Source organism: Sorghum bicolor, chromosome 6 (genome assembly GCF_000003195.3).
Source record: "Sorghum bicolor cultivar BTx623 chromosome 6, Sorghum_bicolor_NCBIv3, whole genome shotgun sequence".
In the NCBI taxonomy this organism is placed as follows: domain Eukaryota; kingdom Viridiplantae; phylum Streptophyta; class Magnoliopsida; order Poales; family Poaceae; genus Sorghum; species Sorghum bicolor.
In genome coordinates, this window is record NC_012875.2 from 59,412,479 (window position 1) to 59,434,457 (window position 21,979).

The window sequence follows — 21,979 nt, forward strand, 5'->3', positions numbered from 1 at the left end:
CGCCTTCGGGCTGCCTTGCCGCCCCATCCAATCCAAGCACACACCCATCGGATTCACCGCCGAGGCAGGCAGGCAGGCAGAGGAGAACACACCCACGGCCATTTCCGCCCCCGCAGCTCGGACATAGCCAAGGCCCAAGGCACAGCCGGCTGCTAGCACCTAGGAGGAGAAGAGAACTCGAGGAGGATCGGTTTCGCCATGGCCGCCAAGGTAAACCAATCGCCTCAGAATTCTCGCTCGATTTTGGTGTTTTCATCCATATCCATGTCCGTGTGTGTTTGGCCCGGGGGTTCTAACGGGGTTCATCGCCGCTCGTCATGGTGCAGAAGGTGGTGCTGAAGCTGGACCTGCACGACAACAAGGACAAGCAGAAGGTGCTCAAGGCGGTCTCCACTCTCCACGGTACTTACCTTCACTCCTCTCCTCTGCTCTGCTTCCCTCTGCCCTCTCGGCGTCACGGAGGCCGCCGCCGGCACCATCCGTGTCCTAGCAGAGCCGCGACCTGGAGGATGGAGCGGGGGGCAGGCTTTCGCTTTCAATTCGTAATAATGAGTGATTCCATGTCCGAATTCTGATCTCTGACGACGACGGCAACCATACGCGCGTAGGTATCGACTCCATCTCCGTGGACATGAAGGACTCGAAGCTGACGGTGGTCGGGCTGGTGGATCCCGTCGACGTCGTGGCCAAGCTGCGCAAGGTCGGCGCCGCCGCCATCGTCTCGGTCGGCCCGGCCAAGGAGGAGAAGAAGGACGGCGACAAGAAAGACGGCGACAAGAAGGATGGCGACAAGAAGGACGGCGACAAGAAGACGCCGCCGCCGGTCATACTGTACCCGCACCACCAGTGGTACCCGTACGCCGCCGCGCAGTACCACCCCCACCCGTACCCGCCGCAGTACGTCGTCCACAGCGCCGAGGAGGACCCCAACTCCTGCGTCATCTGCTGATGATGCCGCTTCGGCTTAGGCGCAGCCGCGCGCGCAGGCTCCGTCTTCTTTTTGTAAATCTCTGTGTAGTTGGCCTACCTCAGGCCAGGCACCATGGACCGCCACTTCGTCGGTGATCGCCGGGACCGGGACAGGTTCTGGTGGTTGGCTGCTCTGCTCGTCTCTATCATGGCGAGGGGTTGGTCGCTGGCCCGTCCGCAGGTCGTTATACTACGATGGCTGGAGGAATTATACAGGCGATCCAGGTTTCCAAGAGTGGTTGTTTGGGGGTTTCAGCAGGCTGATCGATCAGCTTGATTGTGTACTGTGCATAGAATATATGTGATTTTTGTCCTTGCTATTTGGGTGTTTGAGGGATGAAAAAGCTATATGCATAGAGATACTCCGTATCTTTAAAGATTAACCTTGTAATGTAAAATATAAGTCTGACGTATGGTACGTGTCGAGTTTATTAAAGGGACGCAAATGTACTGACGATGATGCCGATTGCCTCGAACTATCTGGAAGTAGGATCGATGCACTGGACAAGGGGTGATATTGTAATCATAAAATGGTTGGCATCTGAACCATATAAATATATGCGGAATTTGACGGTAAAGTTCATGTTTTTATTTTTGAAAGAAATGTAAAGCACTTATAATGAAGCACTTATGAATTAAAATTGGAATAGACATGAAATTAGGCCTATTCTTAGGAGAGAGTTATGAAATTGAAATTGGAATACACATGAAATTAGGCCTCGAACGATCTGAATTAAAATTAGAATACACATCTTAGGCCTATTCTTAGGGGAGAGTTATGAAATTGAAATATGAATGAAGCACTTATAATGCACAGTTTCATCCTATTTTTTAAATAAATATTTAATTATATGACTCATCTAGAATTAAAATTAGAGTCCGAGTCAATAGAGTTTCAATTCTTCCCTGTCTTCTTAAACATGTCGTCGTGTCATAAAAATATTTACACGATAGACTATTAAATGCGGATAAAATCCTTACTGACACTGACTTTATAATAATTACTCATGATTTGTGATGACAACTATAGACCAATGCACGAGCTATGGACACACAGAACTAAACACATGTGCATACGTGGCGTATGTAAGGGTACGAAAGACATGGTGAGGAAGTAGCTTCTGTTAAGCAAAAGAAAAAATGTTGGTTTTTGGTAGTTATGCGGTGGGCAATCGCCGATCAGGCGCAACAAATACAAGGTACTGACAAACAACCTCAAGCCACAATTCCAATCGATTTGCGTCGCTGCTGCTGCGTCCGACTCCTAGTGGACCATGGAAATGGTGTCCGTTTCGACTGGAACCCAAGCACCGGTCCCAGTGGCCAGTGACCCACTGGCAGTTCGGTAGCACAGCAGCTCACCGGCCACCAGACTGCCAGGCGCCCTCGGCCACGTCGACTGGCGCGCGAGCCACACGCCAACGCACGTGACGGGACGCGACGATGATCCTGACTCGGTTCGCCTCCCCTTCCCTCTGCCGTCCTCGCTCCCGGCCGTTCGTGCTCGTGCCCAAAGCATCTGCTGGTGGCTTCTCCTCCTCCCCCTCGTCTCGGCCGGTCGTGTCCGTGTCTCCGTCCGCGCATATGTAGCGCGCCCGCCACCGACCCCCACTGTCCGCGGGGCGATCACCGACCGACCCCATCCACCTTCTTCCCTCGCTCGCATGGCGATGCTGCTCCGCAAGGTGTGGGGCTCCGTGCTCGCGCGCGCCGCGGCGCCGGGGGCCGACCCGCCGCCGGGGTCACCGAGGGCCCGCCGCGCGCAGGCGCAGCGCGTGGAGCAGTACCAGTACCACGGCTCGCTGTCGCTGGGCGCGCTCGACGCCGTCCCCACCGACGTGCTCGCCCAGATCCTGCGCCTGCTGGGCCCGCTCGACGCCGCGCGCTCCAGCGCCGTCTGCCGCGCCTGGCGCGTCCTCGCCTCCGACAACGGCCTCTGGGCCTTCTTCCTCCGCCTCGGCCCCGAGCCCTGGGACCTCGTCGTCTTCGCCGAGACGCACCTCGCCGCCGGCCCCGCCTCGCACCCGTGGTGCGTGCCGTTCTCGCAGCTCGCTCTACCTTCTCGTCGCAGTGCTTAATTCTGCCCCGGCCGCGCTCGGTGTTGTGCCTGATATCGCTGGCCATTTTGTAGGCTCTACTACGATAGCTCGCCGCAGCTCTCGTTTAAGCAGATTTACGGCCTCCGAGCGGTGGTCCCGGGTACTCTCATAGTGGATGGTAAGAGATAAGCATAACCCTGATATTTCCAATTTTACTTTCGATTAGATGCCCAGCGCTTGCTCAGTCAAAATAAATATTCGGGAAACTATTGAATGAAGTAAACCTTTGATGTTTGGATTGTTGCCTAATTGACTAACTTAATATTTCTGCATAACAAAATGGATGGTAGTTTTGTTTGTACAGCTTCAGTTACTAGGAAAACTTACTGTACTAGAATGCTCTACATTTTATATCTGTAAATTGTGATCAAATTCAGCTCTTTACATGCGCAATGGAATGTACTGTTTCTTCTTTTAATTCTTCTTTGTCTGCTGCTGTAACCTCAGTTCTTGGTGTGTCCTCTCTGTTTCTTTTATTGAAGGTGGATCTGGGTATTGCAAGTATGGCTGGAGCAAGTACGCTGCTCCTTCTGGGCGTTGCGCTACATTCTTGGTAAGCTGTGGTGATCGGTGGCAAGGTTCACATCTTAAAGGCACATGATGCCCATGAATATTGTGATGACCAATGATAACTTACTATCTCAAGATTGGTGTTGACTGAATCATCAGAGCACAAAGAGACGTTGCTAATTTCTATGCCTGTTGTGATTATCGTGCAGGAATTCGGTAACATTGAAGCACCTATGTATGCAAGGCTTCGTCACTTCTTCTCTACTATCTATACGAGGTTTGAAACTACATCTTGCTTCCACGGTTTCACGTTTTTCCTTGATTATTACAGCAAATTTGTCCAGTATGTCATTTTCGTGTGTGAAAAGGGAATTTTATCAACGATACTGGTGGGCATTGCCGCATTGGGTGAATCCATATCAAGCACCTTTTGCTGTGTCTATGAAAACTTAGGCTGATTAAGCTGTGTATTGTCTAAACGATTCACCATCTCTAGTTTTTCACGTCAGCATGAATGTCCGTTGCTATTCTACAATGTGTGCGCATTTATATTTTAGCTTGCATACTTGCTGTTGATTTCACATGCTAGGAGATAGTTCTTTCATATGCTTTATATTTTCAATTATCTACGATAGCAAAATTCTATGGGTGACACTTTGTTGTTCCATCATCCTTTGCCCTATTGGGATATACAGATATGTGTTCAACAAAAAATTCTCGTATATTCGAGGATTGCTTTTTATTGTAGTCTCTTACCCAAAAGAAGCTGACAAATGAAAGATGAAAAGTTTACTTTAGTTTATTTTTTTCGCCTCTGTATTGGTTTGAAGTCATCTGGAGCTTGAGCCTTGAGGTTTATTAAGGATTTATTTTTACCTGATGGACCATCTGTTGTGATGTTTAGTGTAAATTGTTTGCTCTTTTTCATTGTATTATACATCCTATTCTTGACTTTTACAGGATGCAAATAAAGCATTCGACTCAACCGGTTATTGTTGTCCTTCCACTATGTCACTCTGATGGTTTGAGTTATTGCATTCTTACTTGACCCAACTTCCTAGTTTACCGCCCTGTATTTTGACCATATTACTTGACTAAACTTTCTATTTGTCACAGATACCGAGTCTGCTAGGGCCTCAAGAAAGCAATACAAGGAGACGTTGTACTCTGTCTTGTTTGACATGAATGTTCCTGCTGTTTGTGCTGTCGATCAAGTATGCATACATTATTTGATTACTAGTTAAACCAACATGATTCCTTTTTACCACCTCATGTTTTCTATTTAATCAGTCATTGCCCCTTCCTGAAACACTTTTGTCCTGATGATTTCGCTTTTGTGAGTTAATTCGTGTAATACTACACGACATCAGAACCATGAGTTTTAGTCAAAGCTTGAGCTATCCAACTGAGAGTTTCATGTTTAAATAGTGTATCAAATCTTAACGTAGACACGCCATCTTTCTTCGTGGTCCAAGTGTCAAATATTGTTTGATGTTCAACTCTTCGCACTTTGTATGTCCTTCATGAACGCAAGATATTTACAAACTATCTTTGAGTACACTTTCATGAACAATGAGCTCACTGGCATTTGGTTTCCAGGCAGTTCTATCTTTGTATGCTTCTAAACGGATCTCTGGTATTGTTGTGCACATTGGATTCAATACAACTTCTGTTGTTCCCAGTAAGTAATTGTCCATATTGATATTATTAAGGTTTTTCAAGTATTTACTGTGTGTTCCTGTGAGTTTGTGGAACATTAGCCGTGCTGTTTGGTGTCTACATCTTTCAGCTGCACATATCAATGCCATTTACATTTCACCATTCTGATAATATATTAATATGTTTTCAACAGTCTTTCAAGGTAGGGTAATGTATGAGATAGGTGTTGAAACTGTGGGGCAAGGTGCCCTTAAACTCACTGGATTTCTCAAGGAGTTAATGCAGCGGAGAAATATATCCTGTGAGTCGCTGTACACAGTTCGAACCATCAAGGAGGTAAAATTTGTTTATGCTGCAATGCTAAAGTTGTTTGGAGTACAGACATTTCTTTTAAGAATCTCACTAATAGCTACATTGTATTTGGATTTTAGAATGAAGCTTATCTCTGGCTTCTGACTCTGCCTCTCTTTCTCTCTCATGTGAAGAAACTTTGCTACGTGGCTGCTGATTATGAAGCTGAATTACGGAAAGATACACAAGCATCCTACGCGGTTGATGGTGAAGGGTGGTTCACTCTGTCAGAAGAGAGATTCAAGACTCCAGAAATTCTATTTCAGCCCCATATGGGAGGAATGTATGGAATATTCAGATACTGTTTGATTTGTGCTTTCATATTTTTTTAAAATTCATAACAGTTTAGCTATGGTTGCTCAATATTGATCTTCCACTTGCAGGCGTGCTATGGGCTTGCATAAAGCAGTAGCTCTATGTATGGATCACTGCTATACTTCAGGAACAGTTGGTGATGACAGCTGGTACAAGACGATCGTTTTAGCTGGTGGATCGTCATGCTTGCCTGGTTTACCAGGTATTTTTCCTGTGCATATTAGGGCAGATATACTCTTCAGATATTACTTAGTATCAAAAAGAAAGTGGAATAATAATGGCTGATGCTAATTATTCTAGATCTTATTTGTTTCGGTGACTCTGACGAATGTCATGTGAATATGTGATACAACAGAGAGGCTGGAGAAAGAGCTTCACCAACTTCTTCCACCCTATATGTCAGAAGGAATAAGAGTACTCCCCCCTTCATTTGGCACTGATTCTGCCTGGTTTGGTGCAAAGATGATTAGCAATGTAAAGACATGGAACCTTGATCTTTTCTGTGTTAAATTCAATTTCAACATTCATGTTAATTTCACTCACTAATGGCTGCTTTAACTTTAGGTGAGTACTTTCACTGAGGCATGGTGTGTAAAGAAGAAACAATTCCGCCAGAAGACACGGCGAAATGGTCCATTGTTTATGAATTCCTGGTAATAAAAATCTGGCACAAGTCAAGAGTAAAAGAAACATAAAACATGGAGTTCGTCCACGCGTCGTTGTATGGTACACGACATCCGGTCCATGCTCCATGGAGCCTCCACCAGTATATAAAAGAATGAGCATTCATGCCCACATCATGTATATATGGATTATGAGCAAATGCATCATTCGGTATTGTTGTTATAAGATGTTTTGGTAAGTTCATTGTGGTTATAGGATGTCAGTAAAAGCACAGGAATTGTCTTCAGCAGAACGATTTGAGTCTCTGACCTCTCTGTTTATAGTTCTCATGAAGTTTGGTACAGTTCTAGATGTTGTAAAACATTTTGCAAATGAGATGGTATTTTTTATTTTTATTTCTGATGCATCTGTGATGCGTGTTGTTCATCGATTTGGTAATGGTTGGAGTTTGCAGTCAGTTCTAGGTGGGGGTTGGGGAAGGCTGAAAACACCCTCCGTTTTGAAATACAAAGAATTCAAATTTCTTCTAAATCAAACTATTCTTTGATCAAGCTTATAGAAAAGGAGAAGAAAATTTATGACCTCATTGTAAAGTATATGTATAATTTCATAATATTGTACCTCTTTGTGGTAGATATTGATAATCTCTATAAACTTGATATTAAGGCAGTTCCAATACGGGAACTATGAGGCTACATATTTTCAATAGCTGTTTCCTTCAAAATGAAATTTTATTCAATCACTGTTTTCTTCTCATCCATCTATTACATCTATTCATACTCGCCGAGGATATTGCTGAATTCGTACTCCATCGAATCAGTTAACTATAATAAGCCTGTAACCCCCTCAAACCTGTTCGGCTGTTCCACCCGAGGAGGGTAAAGGTAACTGCAACTTTTCTTCTCCTATATGCTCAACTTCTTACACAGTGATGACAATTGCAACTTTGAATTCTTCTGCTATATGCTAAGCTAAAAGCAACTTCTCACAGTGTTGACTTTAGAGCACATCCAACAATTTTTCTATACATAAGTTTTTCTATATGTTGAGCCATTCTCGCTGTCCACATCTTTAGCTGGTGATTAATACTCCATGCTTATTCCTATAACTAAGAAATAGAGAAAATTGCTCTTAGAACCCTGCTATGTGCTAAGCTTGAGGATTAATCACTACTTCGCTCGCTTAGGAATCAAATCAAACTCTATTGCCAAGGAGATAAAAAGGAATAAGATAGTTATTATAATCATAAGCATCTCGTCAACTTGGGGCTAAATTTGGAGCAAGTGTGCGTTGTGACTTGCCCACTAAATTACCCGTCCCCTGCGCTCACTACGTCAACTGGTTCTTTCATCCGGAATGAAGCAGCAGAGAGATTAAAGAAACAGCAACAGACACCACGAACCATACAGAAATATGATGATTAACGAAGCAACATCAGATAACGGAATGGTCAGGTAGAACAGACTACCAGACACAACGGACTTCACAAGGTAATACATATGAGTTCAACAGGACACAATAGCCCTCAAAAGTCCATTCATACTTGCTGGGACAGAGTGACTTGACTGGTTATTTAGGTGATAACGATTTTTGGGGTCGGCACATTCACCAGTTTGGCCAGCTTGTAGCCACACTTCTAGCCCATGGCATACTTCTGCGTCCAGGAGCGTGCAGTGGACTCATACTTGGCCCTGTCAGTCTTGTACATGTGAGCAATCTCAGGGACAAGAGGATCATCAGGGTTCGGGTCCGTGAGCAGCGAACAGATTGACAGGAGAACCTGTTAAGACAGAACATAACAGAACAGATAAGTAACAGAACAGAACTATCTTGAATATACTATTCTCAAGGAACATCTATCTTGAATATACTATTCTCAAGGAACATAGAAACATCCCATTAGCTAGCTACAATGCCTCATGAAGTATAGAAAATTGGGCACAAAAATGTCAAGGGCTTGTTTGGTGCAATCCAATCCACCCCTGCACCCCAATCCACTTCAGCCTCGCATCTCAATTCATATTTGTTGGGGTGTAGCCAAAAAAAGGCCTCAATTCCTCCCAACCATGTGGATTGGGGTGGATAGGTGTGCAGCCAAACAAGCCCTAAGACTCACAATATACACAATGTAGACAATTTACCTTCGATATGGTTAAAGCAGGGCTCCACTGTTCCTTAAGGATGTCAAGGCAAATGCTGCCGTTGCTGTTAATGTTCGGGTGGAAAACCTTGGTGCGAAAAGACACCTGCAAATAAGCATATCATCTGAACATCAGATCACTGTAATGATTTAAGAGTTGCCATATGAAATGTTGATTAAGGATGCACAATTGTAGCTCTCAGAATCATAATATGTAGGTAGAGCTGGCATTAGAAATCAGAATTTAGAGAAATTACCTTTGGTGGCTTGAAAGGATAATCCGGTGGGAAGTGAATGTTCACCAAGAATACCCCACCTGCAAATGGGCTGTCCGAGGGCCCCATGATGGTAGCTTGCCAATGGAACATGTCCTCACCAACAGGACCTGACAATAAGAACAGTGAGTGCAGTTCTACGTGCAGACAGGTGACTACAAATGTTCGAGTAAAACAAATTGTCACTAAATGGTGGTGATGAGGGATGACTGGACTGGTCTGATGATCCCAAACGAACAGGTTTGGCACCCAAAAAAGAGAATATGATTGAAACAGATGGAGCAAACATCTCAATAATAAAAGCCAACACATATGCAATAGCCATATTAGACCAAACAAAGAACATCAGTATGCCTAAAACAAATGCAGAGTATGTCACAACTTTGATAGACATGCTTGCTGACAATAAGACCCCTTGTGTTTATGTTAACTGCCGATTTATTCTACTATACATTAGCTCAATGGTAAGATCCCTTGTGTTTATGTTAACTGACGATTGATTATACTATACATTAACTCAGTGGTGTGGTTTACTGTACTCATACTATCATGTAACAACTGATGAACTGGCAATAGCTCAACATGCTTTTCCAGTCTAACTGACTACTTCATATCTCAGTTATAAATATAAGAAAGGAAACACTGATATCATAAACTTTAAGAGCTTAAGGAACATGCAAGCACAGCCAAGTAGTGCAGAATCAACCACAAGGAATTTTTTTAGAAAAAAAAAGCATAATAAAATAACCAAACCAGGGTTCACAAAATAATTACGCAAAACATGACATCACAAGCGACCAATAAAGTAACTAGAGCTCTAACTGCATCAATCACGAGCCGAGGTAACAAACACCAATCTAACACATACGGACGACGCGTACATCGCAAACGCAACACAATTCCGCAAGATCTGGACACAAACCACAGAGCTAGAGAGCTAATCACCTGCACTGCAGGAGGTGGGCGGGTCCTTCTGCAGGTCCTTCAACTCCTTCAGGATCCTCTTCGACGCCATCGATCAAACCCTAAACAAATTCCCCAAAATCCACAGATCAAATCGAACCTAGGGTATGGCTCCACAGATCGAACAAATCGAATCAAGCGAGGGGGGTCCGCGTACCGATCGGTGCCGGGGGGGATCAGGCGGGGGTGGCGCGGGATCGGTGCAGCGGCCGCCTCCCTCTCTTCTCCGAGGCGCGCGGCGGCGACGGCGTGTCGCGGGGGCTCGGGCCACAAACGGGAGGAAGCGAGGAGTCGGGGGATTTGGCTCGGGTGCGTCCGTGGGGTCGTTTTATAGGGCGACGGGCGAGCGTGGGCCGTCCGATAGCGGATCCGCGGGCGCCGACGACTCGCGTGATGCTTACGCGGGACGCGCACAGGTGGGGTTCGCCTTTCGGTGCTTTCCGGGTTTCTTTTTTTGCGGAAGAAAAGGGGTGAAAATCATTGCCCTGTTAAACTCATCGGTCACGGTTTGATGAGATGTGTTGGAATGGCACGCTAGTGCACACATGGATCTCCTGGAAGACTTTGGCCTCGTCTGCTGCCGCTCCACGGAGATACGCCTAGCCTCCTGCTTTCGTGTAACCTAGGACTCCATCCGTTCCGCAAATTATTGTAAAATGTTTTGATTTTTAGATATATTTTTATTATATATATATATATATCTGGATATATCTAGACATAATATATATAATATAAAATAAATATATATTAAAAACTATGAATCTAAAAAGGGCAAAATGTCTTAATATTTACTCGCTTCATTCCGAATTATATGACATTTTCATTTTTCTATATATATATTATTTTTACTATGTATCTAGATGTATATTAAGTATAAAAAAACTAAATATATAAAACTAGCATACATCAATCAAAATACATTGGAAAACTAAAATAGGTTATGAAATTGAGCTTTAGGTACCTTTGCCTTCAATACAATATTATTGTAGTTTTAGAGACAAACTCAAAAGATGTCCTTTCAAACTAAGCCCTTTGTGTTTTTTTTCCTCATGAAATAGACATGATCCTCATGTAGACGATTACAAGTAGGATTATCATGCCACTAAAAGAATAATTAGTCATAAATGTAAATGTAGCACCAATCCAAAAACTTAAGCTCGACTGAGTTCCATCTGAAAGGTTTGTAGTTACAAGTTTTAAAATGGCATTTATAATTCGCAAAGAAAGCGTAAGGATGATAAGATCATGACCTAATTCCAAAATAAATTTGAAACACAATCTTGAAAAAGGAGAATCGAACATTGGCATAGGTGGTTAACCGTAATGGTTCCACCCTGCTCACTACTAACCAAGGACCAAAAGCTCTATGTTTAGTGTTACATGTGTCTGGATATTTTTTGAGTGATACAAGACATGCTCGTCGATAGCTGATGGTGAGATGACTCCAACAATATTAACACATGTAGATCCAAATATATCTAGGCACCCATAAGTGTATGTCAAATGCATGAATATGCAATCGATATGTTCTGGACTATATTTCAGAGAAACTAGGTGAATTCCCCGGCGTTGTTGCGGGATTTCTTAAACATAAATCATTATATACATAGCATTATTATATGGTATTCATTATATTATGTATATATATATATATAATATAATGAATACCATATATATTGCCATGGACATTTTTGTATCCTTAAAATCATGTATATTTCGATAAAATAAACAAAACATGGGATTGTTTTTCTATACCTTTCACTCTAAAATATAGGCGTTTTAGCATTTTTATCGTGTACTTTTCATATTTTAATAAATTTGTAGAAAATATGCCTAAGAAGAGTAAATGGTCAACAAAGATATATTAGGTTGATGTATAATTGTTGGTGTGTTTTTTCTATAAATATATATATATATATATATTTAAATAAAGTTACATATAAAACAAGATACATTTTGGAACACAATTTGAGTACTCAAATGGTTACTCTCGTTTTCTTAATCTTCAACACAAGTTTCCCAAAACGAGCGACAACCTTAAAGGGCCGAACTGTAAGGCCTTGTTTAGTTAGCAAAATTTTGGGTTTTTGACTACTGTAGCACTTTCGTTTTTATTTGACAAACATTGTCCAATCATCGTTTTTATTTGACAAACATTGTCCAATCATAGAGTAACTAGGCTCAAAAGATTCATCTCACAAATTACAGGTAAAATGTGCAATTAGTTTTTATTTTCGTCTATATTTAAAGCTCCATGCATGCGACCAAAGATTCGATGTGACGGAGAATCTTGAAAATTTTTGCGAACTAAACAAGGCGTAAAAGTGGCAAAGAAAACTGCCGCAGTGCCGCTGCCCAGTGCTGCCGTCACGCTACTGGCCGGTAGGGATGTCGGCCATGGCGGCGGGCCGCCGCCTCCTCCATCTGCCGGGGCTCGAGCTGTGCCTGCGGTCCCGTGCGCTTACCCTCCTCTCCTCCTCGCGGTACATCTCTATCCTGACCCCACGCCGCCGGCCCAACTCCTACTGACTTCTCTGCCCCCAAATTCACAAACTCTCTCTTCTTTTGCAGGGCAGATGGGATGGCTCGTTACTGGCGCGAGCCTCCGCGCCGGAAGCTTGTGACCTGTCGGCAAGGTGCTTTCGAAGAGGGAAATGCAGGTGAGGCGTTGATGATGCTACAGAAGTGGTTTTCAATTCGGTGCGTTCTAGACCATTTTGGTTTAATTTAGCTGATTTGGTTCTTGCCGCTTGCCGGGCAGTGAGGGATAAGGCTGTGCCGATTTCAGATGAACTGCTCGGCCATTGCAAGGATGCCAATGGCAGGGCTCTAGACCTAGAGCCCATTGGAAAGAGCTCTGCCAATGAGTCTGTGCAATTGTCTTTCGAAGAGGAGGAGAGTGACGACGTGGTGTGCGAAATTAGCGAAAGCTTGGTGCGAGATGTGGAGAAGGCTGCAATTGAATTGCTTGCTGCCAGGTGAGAACCGATAAATGATTCCCACTTATAGATGTGTATGGTATTTCCCTGAAACTCTGTCGGTAGCAGCATGTTTGTACTGAATGTTTTTTTTTGTTGCTACTAGTTGAGTGCCCGTGCGTTGCTACGGGTATAAACAATATCTCATGAAAAAAAAATCACAAGAACAAACAAACTATCATTTCAGTCTTCACAGTATAATTACAGATAATTACAGATAAGTAATCATAGCAATTTTATGTATAAATAGCAGCAATTTATATGGCGACATTGGTCGCCAGTAGCAGGACCCTAGATGCATAGGCACAACAACTGCGAGGGAGTTGTGCGCCTGTAGACGGCTGCTCAGATTTAATTCGTCGTGTTCTTGTTGCTGTGTTTTTTTTAATAAATTCCTGTGTTTCTACACTGACCGCAACTACGCACACAACACACTTTGGTCCCGCCAGTATGGACTGCAGAGGGATGAAAACGGTACGGATATTTTCCGATCGTATTCGAGACCGAATTTGTTTAGAGAGGTTCAGATCTGTCCGTATCCGAGTCCGAATGTTTAACATCCGATACCGTATCCGTATCCGAATACTTAAATCGTATATTTATGATGTCGACATCCAATCATATCTTATCCGACATGATTGATATTATCCGTATTCGAATCCGAATCCGACCAAAAATATAAAAACAAATATGATATCGGTGATATCCGTCCGATCCGTTTTCATCCCTAACTGCGGGTCACGGGCTACAGGCTGCATCCAGTTCATGGTTCCCTGCAAGGGCGACAGCCAGCTGAAGCAAGGTTGGTGATGCTTTTGTGGCCGATCAATCTCTCTGTAAAAGACTAATATTGCAAGTGACAATAATTTTCCCAATTTATCATGGTTGCTAGTCCTACTATATACTAATCTAATGCCTTGCAACTCTGAAGTAGACACCTAGTATACCGGTCTGTTTGGTATCAGCCTAGTTTTCTTTCTAAAAAAAATTAATCATTTGAAGAGAAAAAATCAATCAGGGAAGCATTTATTTTCATGTAGACTTTCTGGTGATCTATAGTGCTTATTTAAATACAAAAAGAAATAGCCATACAATAGTTCTGCAGTGATGTTTAGAAGGAAAAGGTACTAACAAATGCCTGATTGTGGAGGAATCAAACCAAAGATCAAGTGTCTCACCTTCCGATTATATTTCTTTTGCCTTTTTACCACCTCCTTTAGGCCATTCAGCAATAAGTCTCTTGAGTATAGCTTTCACAAATGGTTTCTTCTGAACAGGCAAATGTTGCACCCAACCATAAATTCTCATCTAGTTAACATGCCAATTCAAAGTTTCATATTTAAAAATCATCTATATGAAGCTATTTTAGCTTAAGGACTCTATAAAATAGTGAAATGTATTGTTTTATAACATTCAAAATGCCGAACAAATAGCTTGAGTTTGAAATGCTTGAGCAGCATGCACCAGCAACAAGCTTAAGTGCAGTAGGATCTTCAGAGTAAAGAAAAACCATCTGGTTTTCAAAAAATATATTTGAATATGCTGCTGGCATGAAGCAAAACAATATTTTAGGAATACAGGTCTGATGGCAATAATAATCAAGTGCCAAACCTTGTAGAGGAGTTCAATCCTGGCAGCGGTATTTTAAAGTATCCGATTAGGCAGAGATCCCTACAATAATACAAATAACAAGTCTGAGAATAGAAATCTGAATCTATGGACACGAACTGAACAAATCACCAATGGCGACTATGTAGTTATGTTCCAAAAATAGGCAAAACTGCTAGCTACAGACTTATGGATCATGACTTAATACAATAAATTTTCATCAGGTGACATCAACCTAACCATAATTCCCACATAAAGTTAGATTATGCATCAATGCAACAGGGATCAAAATGTGTGCTTTGCCCATAAAATAATGTACAAAATGACAAAAAAAATTATACAACAGCAAAAGTGTGGCATAAATTGGAAGCCAGCATAAACAAAAAAAATAATATATCCTTGTCATCGTAGAAAAGATCTTTAAATTAAAAAAAAACAAGAAAGCATAAGTAAGTTGAAATGACCTACAAGTACAATGGCAATTCTTTATTAGTAGATGAGCAATACTGAAGTATGGCTTGTACTGCTCCAAGGATGCCATCTTTAATAGAAAAATAAAGGGGGTCAGAATAGACAGCTAGTGATGCATACAGGTTCTTATCCTTATTCCAGGGCAGTGATATCAGCTGAGCATTTGTATCTGGTAGTTCATTCCTAAATCTGTGTCAACCAAAAAGAGAAGGCAAAACAGGACCATTGAAGTGTATACAAAATGGACATAAATCATCAAGATTTAAATATTTGATAGAAATTAGTAGTTGGTTAAGGCTCCATAAAACGGGTACACATCCAAAAACTTATTTTAAATGTACAGGCAACAAAAAATTGTCATTTCATAATCTAGCAAAGTAACACTTTCCAAACCTATTTGTGCTAAAAGCATAGGTTGCTGTAACCTACAGGTGTAATGTAGAGTCTAATGTCCTTATGTATATGCCACAACCTTCACCAAAAGGTCTGATGTAGGGTAGTTAGAGATGTAATTATTAAGCCATAGAAATATGTTGTCTTTTATTACACAAAACATTAACTTTTTGCTATCAGGATAATCTTGCCTTATGATAATATGGACTTACTGCTGCTCTGGCACTCTATTTTTTGCCCCAAATATAACTTTGAAGTTGAGAGAGTAAAGGCTAATAACTAATGCAGTGGCACAAATATTAACATTTCATGTTTTTTTCTTTTAAAAAAAATCTAATTTCAAATGCATAAGCAGTGCTTGGCTAAAGTCCAATTACTTGATATTCCTAAGCACCTGAACCTCATCAAGCTTATCTGCTACTACATAGTGGATTCAGAAACAGCTAAGCACAGGTTGCTGGTCTACAAGTTTATGCCCAACAAAATCATGTATGGCCACTTGTTGAACTAAGACCATCTGCCTCTTTTTGGAACTTAGAGGCTCTGGATCACAAATTTCCTACATGAATGAGTAGCACAAGTTCTAGTTCCCTTGAATACATTGCTCGTTCACAACTTGTTTTTAACCTTAGAAATACAGCCTAAACCAAATTGAGTTTAGAACTATGAAACAATGCACAATGAAATTACCTGGTCACCATGGCTGCTGCCACCAATGCCAATGCTATACACGAGGTGGAGCATGAGGCAAACAAGAGGGGAATCTACACAGAAGAATGCTACTGCTTAATTCAATGCGGACAGAACACAGAACAAAATCAGAACAACAATAGAAAAATTATATATATGTTGCCCCTTTTATAGCACTATATAGGTGTGCTGGTCGGACCATGTTTTGCAATATATTATGTTAAAATATGGTTTTAAATTATAGCTGCATATTGGGTACATATATAACCATGGATTTATTAGTTCAAGTAGAGCATAACCATACTTAGTACCATGAACTTTTATCCATTATAATATACTAATGGTTATCTAAATTAGTCCACACCCATATGCGCTGGTAATACTCCCGTATACGCCAGTAGTATACTTCCTTTTCCTGAAAGCTTCAATTTCATACGCCAGTAGTATACTTCCTTTTCCTGAAAGCTTCAATTTCTAGAGTTGTCTTAAGTCAAACTTTTTAAACAGTGACCGATTTTCTAGAAAAAAAAATAAGATTTATAGTACTAAATTAGTACTATTAGATTTATCATAGAATATATGACACTCATTTTATGTCATAAATATCGATACTTTTTTAAGTATAGTGCTCGTGCTAAGCCACGGCTTTATTTCAGAGATACAAATGAAAACAATCAAATAACAATAACTTTTTTATATTTTAGGTCTCACGCAATTGTATATGACCATATGGTAGCAGAGTAATATTTACTCACAAATAGATCGCATAACTGAAACAAGCAATTTCTTTTTAGATACATTTTTAACATATTATTTTATTGCTGGATAGTTAACATCGTCCACAAACTGAAACTATTTTTGCTACTGCTATTATACAATCCAGTGATCCAATAACATTACTTCTATACCTAAGAGATATGCGTGTAGTGTATATTCAGTCTTGCTAGGGCTCGTCTCTTTGTAATAACAAAAGATATGAATAAGGAGAGTGAACATATATACATTCTCTACAAGACTACGACACTTATAAGAAGAGGAGGCCTCTTTGAAAGTTGAGACTGTGATTGATCAAGATCACGAATGCATCTAGTTTATCTGATGTCAAAAAACGTTTTCCCCATCACAACCACCTTTCATCAAAATCCACTCATGTAGAGATAAGAAGGTGCCATACAAGAAAAACAATCATATTTTTCATCACTGCATTAGCTCAAAGAAACTAACCACGATCAAAGCTGACCGGACGACATAAAAGCTCCAAAAGCAATGTCACACAGATGGACCTGAACATTTAAGCTCCCAGTAACGATGAGCATGTGCGTTGTCACGATTGAAGACATGGCATCTGAAAATAAAACAGTGGAATCTTAATTCCACTGTTCGAGGAATCTTAATTCCATGGTGGCCTGAGAAAATAAAACAGTGGAAGAACATGCAGGATCATGAAACAGGGGAAGGAAAAAGAGAGAGTGGTATCTGAAAAATTCCTAACAACTCTGCAGGAGCGAAATCTACCATGACAGCAAGAACCGAATCTCAGGTCCGTTCTTTCCTCAGCGCAATTTTTCAACGTGCCATAGCTTTAGAGTGATCACAGTCCCCAAATCCTCAATTCCACATTGAAATCAGAAACGACAAAGAATCTGCAAAGGTGGCCGCAGGAGCAGAAATTCTGACACTCACCAGCACTTTGCATATATCTCTCTATACTAAGGAAGATCCCGGGATAAAGATGGTAAGTAAGCTACCAACATCCAGCTTGCAATATTTTAACCAATCCAAAAGCGTCTCAATCCACATCTACATGTCTAGTGAAAACTAACTAAGCCCCCATCGCACTAACAATACATCCATCCAGAGCATAATAACAAGCACAAATCCAAGACAACTGAGATCTGTAGACCAATCACTCACCGTGGCGGTGGTGCCTACATCAGGCATCCTGGCAGCAAGGTCCCCGATGACCTAGGCGGTGGCGTCGAGGTCGTCGTCGTTGGACACAGGTAGCCCCACAAGCAGGTCGTCCTTGTATCGAGACGAAGGAGCACTCTGGAGCAGGTGGACGTGGATGCCAATGGCGAAGTTGGAGATCCGATCCTGTCTGAGCGCCGACACGCCGGGGACGGACGCCGCTGCAGCTCGCCCGTGCCGAAGGAGAGGACGCATCCCCTGATGAGCTTGCAGTGAAGCAGGGCCTCGCGCGGTGAGCTGCGGATCTGAGTGGCGTGGGGGAGCTGGGGGACGGTGACGACGAGGGCAAGGGCGCAGGGGCAGGGGCCACGGTTTCTCTCTGCTCTCAGCTGCGCGGCGCGCGCCCAACAGAGAGGGCGACGGCACGGGCAGCGATGGCGCCCCGGAGCCTCGCGCGGGGAGCTGCGGAGCTGGGTGACGCTGACGGCAAGGGCGCAGGGGCCGCGATTTCTTGGAGGCTTGGAGCTCAGAGGGGGGCGACCGAGGGGTGCGGAGGCGATAACCGCAGGAGGAGGAGGGCGATCGAGGGGTGCGGGGGGCGAGGGCGATAACTGCGCGAGGGGGGGCGATAACCGCCCGGAGACGATGACCTTCGGGTCTTTTTAGTTGTAGAGATTTCACTCTGTAGTACGAACTGGGTGTCGAGCATAAATGAATATTCTGCTGATCACACATACAAATGCGCTTGTCTGAACCAAGTGAATGGTTTTTTTGGCTGCTGCCAGCGAGTTAATCCACAGATTTTCTCAATTTCTGACATCATGGCTTTGTCTTAGCATCCATAGTTTAATGGAAGTTTCTGTGCTATGCATTCAGGCCATTGGATTTTTCTTGTTTTTGGCATAATCTTGTTGTCACTGTTGAGAACGAACACTGAAATATGCCTTGTTTCTCCTGAGCAGAGCTTTCACTGTTTCTGAGCTTAGGAAGAAACTACGAAGTAAGAAGTATCCTTTTGATACAATTGATGCTGTAATTGCTAATTTCAAGTCAAGGTAAGACTGGTTTTGTTTTGCTTATGGTCACACAATTAAAATTACGACTCAGAATAGAGGTGGTAGAACTATCATTGTCAATCTTAACAACCCGTGTAGCTGAGCCCCCAAATTTTGTAGAGGACCTTTGTATTTTGTATTTCCAGATTTTTAGTGTTAGATCTAACCAATACCTTTTGCTGATATAACAAGGCATTAGGCATTAATATTTAGTTCTAAGAACATCACTTGTTTTGCTATGCCTGTTTTCATATTATTTTTAATGTGTTTGAATTTTACTTCTGAAGGGGTTTGTTGAATGATGGTTTTTATGCTGAATCATTTTCGCGATCCCGGTGGCTATCATCAACATGGGGTCCAAGGCGAATAAAACAGGTCAGTGTTTTCTCTCTCCTCTCCTTTGCTGTTGTTCTACATGAATGTTGGCACATGTGGCCCTCCTTTATTCCAAAAAAACCGTTTCATGTTCTGTGACTGTGAGTGGTGAGTTCCCCTGAGTTGTCTCCATGAATCTCCATATCTAAAGTCTGTCCAAAGAGGTGAAAGAAAAGCTACTTTCCAGGAACTTTATATTCTTATGCCTTCCAATTTCATTTTCTGTGAATGCTGAATTCCCCTGAGCTGTCTCCAGAAATTTCTTTCCTATAGTGTAAGATTTGATAATGTCCATATCTAAAGTTCGCCCAATGAGGTAAGAGAAAAGTTACTTTGCAAAAGGAGCTTTTATATTCTCATGCCTTCGGATGATATATTTGTGATGCCTGATTTTGCTCTTGCCGTTATTTGATTCAGTGCTTTTGCTTTGCATCTCCCTGTTACATTCATAAATAAAATATTTTGTAATTGACATCACCTGTTCTCAAATTAGGCACTTCGCCAAAAGGGTGTGCCAGAGGCAGAAGTAGATCAGGCAACAAGACGAGTGTTCCAGGATGGCCATGGCCATGGAAAAGAGGCAACGTTTGGCATATCTGAAGCTTCCATGGATCATCTGTTTGCTCAGGCATCCAAACAGTGGCAGCGTGGGCAAAGCTTGACCCTGGAGAATCGCCGTGCACGCATTGTGAGGTGGCTTCAGTACCGAGGCTTCAACTGGGCTGTGACCAATTCCATCATCAGGAGGCTGGAGGCTCAACACCCTCCCTGACTCATCTGCTTTGCAAGTTAGTGCAGTGTATTACTCTTGTTTCTGATTAACATGCTCAGTCAACAGCGGGACAAGAACACAAGACCTGTTGGCTATTGCTTTGACATCATATTTCAGATATTCCGGTTTGTGAAATGGGAATGTGAACTCTGACTAGATGAATAGTGATGAACGCCTCAAGTTCAAACTGAGTTGCCTTCTGTTCTTCTGGTCAGTTTTTATTGATGGAAACTGTGAAATGAAGTATGGGCCATGTTTTGATGATCAGAGAACACAAGGAACAAGTTCATATATACACGCCAAGGCATTGGGAAACGATGAGAATCATAAATAAATTCAACAAAAAGATATATAATACAGTACATGTGTATGCAAAATACACTGGAAACATCATTAATTATTCAGAAAACAGATAGAAAAAAAAGTTTCAGTAGCGTTAAGTATGGCCAGCTCTATTTGATGCTTGTTGATAAACCCGACGACACAAAAGGAGGACATCAGGACAGTGTTCAGTTGTTCACTGCTGTCCGTAACGAATCATTTCGCGCAATCGCCTCTCATGCGTCGGCCGTGCTGGGACCGTCTGATGGGCTGGAGGCGCTTGGCGCGTCCGCGGGAGCATCGCCCGCGCCCGGGCTGGGCGCCGACGCCGACCCGCTTGGCGCCTCCGAGCTCGACGTGGAGGAGGTCGAGGCGCTCTCGGCGGCGACGGCGAATGTTGCCACGGCCGCGGCGGCGACGAGCACGAGAGCACGGGCCATGGCAAAAGCTTGGTGTCTTGCTAGCGCCTGTCACTGTGATCAGCTATGGGCGTGTGCGGCAGTGCCAGGTCTTGCGTTCTTGCTGCGGTGGTGACGGGAGCGAGGCGATCTCCGGCGGGTTTTATACGCGGGCTATTGGCTATTTTCGGGCGGCGCATTGGGATCGCTTCGCGCTGGCATGTCCCGAGCTGCGCCACGTCGCGGTACTTGCCCGATGAGGGCCTGGCCGTTTTTAGACATCGGCCAATGGATGCGACGTGTGGCCACTGGCAAGTTCTTCATAGGCTTGTTCTGTTCATGCTTGGGGAGCATATATGTGCGAGCGAAAAGTTCACTAGGGAACGCTATTCGGAGCTGCCATGGATGATGGATCACTTGTTTGCTTAGACATCTAGCAGTGGCCGGAGGCAAAGCCCTGGATTGGTTTCAGGAACTGCAATCAGTTTAAGCCCGTTTAGGATGTATAGGAATCAATTTATTTTCACGGAAAAACTGCAGAAAACAGAAAAAAATCCTGCATCTGAGCCTTTATGGTTTTTTTCCCCTTTTTTGCAGACATCCTCTCATCGTTGTATAGTGAATTATTGGGCCTGCTCACTGAGTTCATTCAAAACTCATCTAACTAAACTAATCAAGACAGTAAAGCAACTGAAAGTTTGATTGGCAAACTAAACAATAAGTTATAGTACCATAGGCCATCACATGGCAGGGACCGGCCCCAATTAATCATGGCCATTTTTACATGAGCTATGGTGCGTACAAGTAGAATGGAGATTCAAGTGTTTTCTTGAGAAGATCATTCTTCTTAAGCAAAATGTCCGAGGGTTGTTTTATCTTATTCCCCTAGATTGATTTTTTTTAACAACAGGTAATTGCAGGAAAGCTTGTGACAGAAAACACATTTTACTCCAGAGGGTGAAGAATCCAACATACAAAAAGGTACAGTGCATTATATTGATAAAATAATCAATCACAATACAAGAAATAGAACTCCAGTGGCATTATCGATTGCTAGCTGATACACATTTTATCATTGCTCCAAACATAAGGAAGAATAACA

General features: G+C 42.7%; 4 protein-coding genes across 9 annotated transcripts; 3 read left to right on the plus strand and 1 right to left on the minus strand.

Annotated features, from left to right (window-relative positions):
* Positions 1-1,518, plus strand: LOC8082571 (heavy metal-associated isoprenylated plant protein 39). Its single transcript, XM_002447241.2, has 3 exons — positions 1-210; positions 327-402; positions 609-1,518. Exons 1-3 carry the CDS (start codon positions 199-201, stop codon positions 947-949), a joined length of 429 nt encoding a protein of 142 aa, XP_002447286.1. The 5' UTR covers positions 1-198; the 3' UTR covers positions 950-1,518.
* LOC8070289 (actin-related protein 8) lies at positions 2,325-6,926 on the plus strand. Of its 4 annotated transcripts, none has more exons than XM_021463255.1 (12): positions 2,325-2,998; positions 3,101-3,186; positions 3,551-3,621; positions 3,788-3,855; positions 4,539-4,606; positions 4,695-4,792; positions 5,178-5,259; positions 5,431-5,573; positions 5,669-5,871; positions 5,972-6,105; positions 6,259-6,377; positions 6,468-6,926. In XM_021463255.1, exons 1-12 carry the CDS (start codon positions 2,634-2,636, stop codon positions 6,558-6,560), a joined length of 1,530 nt encoding a protein of 509 aa, XP_021318930.1. In that variant the 5' UTR covers positions 2,325-2,633; the 3' UTR covers positions 6,561-6,926. The 4 variants fall into 4 exon arrangements, with proteins under 4 accessions (XP_021318930.1, XP_021318928.1, XP_021318929.1 ...); XM_021463253.1 differs by having other exon boundaries at positions 2,424-2,998; positions 4,539-4,600; XM_021463254.1 differs by having other exon boundaries at positions 2,430-2,998; positions 5,723-5,871.
* Positions 7,918-10,207, minus strand: LOC8070290 (ubiquitin-conjugating enzyme E2 28). The gene is made up of 5 exons (XM_002448680.1): positions 10,063-10,207; positions 9,888-9,967; positions 8,925-9,052; positions 8,669-8,773; positions 7,918-8,307 (listed from the first exon to the last, which is right to left on the minus strand). Exons 2-5 carry the CDS (start codon positions 9,955-9,957, stop codon positions 8,164-8,166), a joined length of 447 nt encoding a protein of 148 aa, XP_002448725.1. The 5' UTR covers positions 9,958-9,967; positions 10,063-10,207; the 3' UTR covers positions 7,918-8,163.
* LOC8082572 (regulatory protein RecX) lies at positions 12,234-20,359 on the plus strand. 3 transcript variants are annotated; one of them, XM_002447243.2, is made up of 6 exons: positions 12,234-12,388; positions 12,477-12,565; positions 12,667-12,883; positions 18,919-19,011; positions 19,299-19,386; positions 19,880-20,359. In XM_002447243.2, exons 1-6 carry the CDS (start codon positions 12,294-12,296, stop codon positions 20,156-20,158), a joined length of 861 nt encoding a protein of 286 aa, XP_002447288.1. In that variant the 5' UTR covers positions 12,234-12,293; the 3' UTR covers positions 20,159-20,359. The 3 variants fall into 3 exon arrangements, with proteins under 3 accessions (XP_002447288.1, XP_021319646.1, XP_021319647.1); XM_021463971.1 differs by having other exon boundaries at positions 12,694-12,883; XM_021463972.1 differs by lacking the exon at positions 18,919-19,011.

Coding starts and splice junctions, on each gene's coding strand:
- LOC8082571 (XM_002447241.2), top strand. Junction 403..608: donor GGCGGTCTCCACTCTCCACG/GTACTTACCTTC, acceptor ATACGCGCGTAG/GTATCGACTCCATCTCCGTG.
- LOC8070290 (XM_002448680.1), bottom strand. CDS start 9,957: ATGGCGTCGAAGAGGATCCTGAAGGAGTTGAAGGACCTGCAGAAGGAC. Junction 9,053..9,887: donor GCCCACCTCCTGCAGTGCAG/GTGATTAGCTCT, acceptor TCTTATTGTCAG/GTCCTGTTGGTGAGGACATG. Junction 8,774..8,924: donor ATCCTTTCAAGCCACCAAAG/GTAATTTCTCTA, acceptor GCTTATTTGCAG/GTGTCTTTTCGCACCAAGGT.
- LOC8082572 (XM_002447243.2), top strand. CDS start 12,294: ATGTCGGCCATGGCGGCGGGCCGCCGCCTCCTCCATCTGCCGGGGCTC. Junction 12,389..12,476: donor ACCCTCCTCTCCTCCTCGCG/GTACATCTCTAT, acceptor CTTCTTTTGCAG/GGCAGATGGGATGGCTCGTT. Junction 12,884..18,918: donor ATTGAATTGCTTGCTGCCAG/GTGAGAACCGAT, acceptor TCTCCTGAGCAG/AGCTTTCACTGTTTCTGAGC.
- LOC8070289 (XM_021463255.1), top strand. CDS start 2,634: ATGGCGATGCTGCTCCGCAAGGTGTGGGGCTCCGTGCTCGCGCGCGCC. Junction 3,622..3,787: donor GGCGTTGCGCTACATTCTTG/GTAAGCTGTGGT, acceptor ATTATCGTGCAG/GAATTCGGTAACATTGAAGC. Junction 5,872..5,971: donor CAGCCCCATATGGGAGGAAT/GTATGGAATATT, acceptor TTCCACTTGCAG/GCGTGCTATGGGCTTGCATA.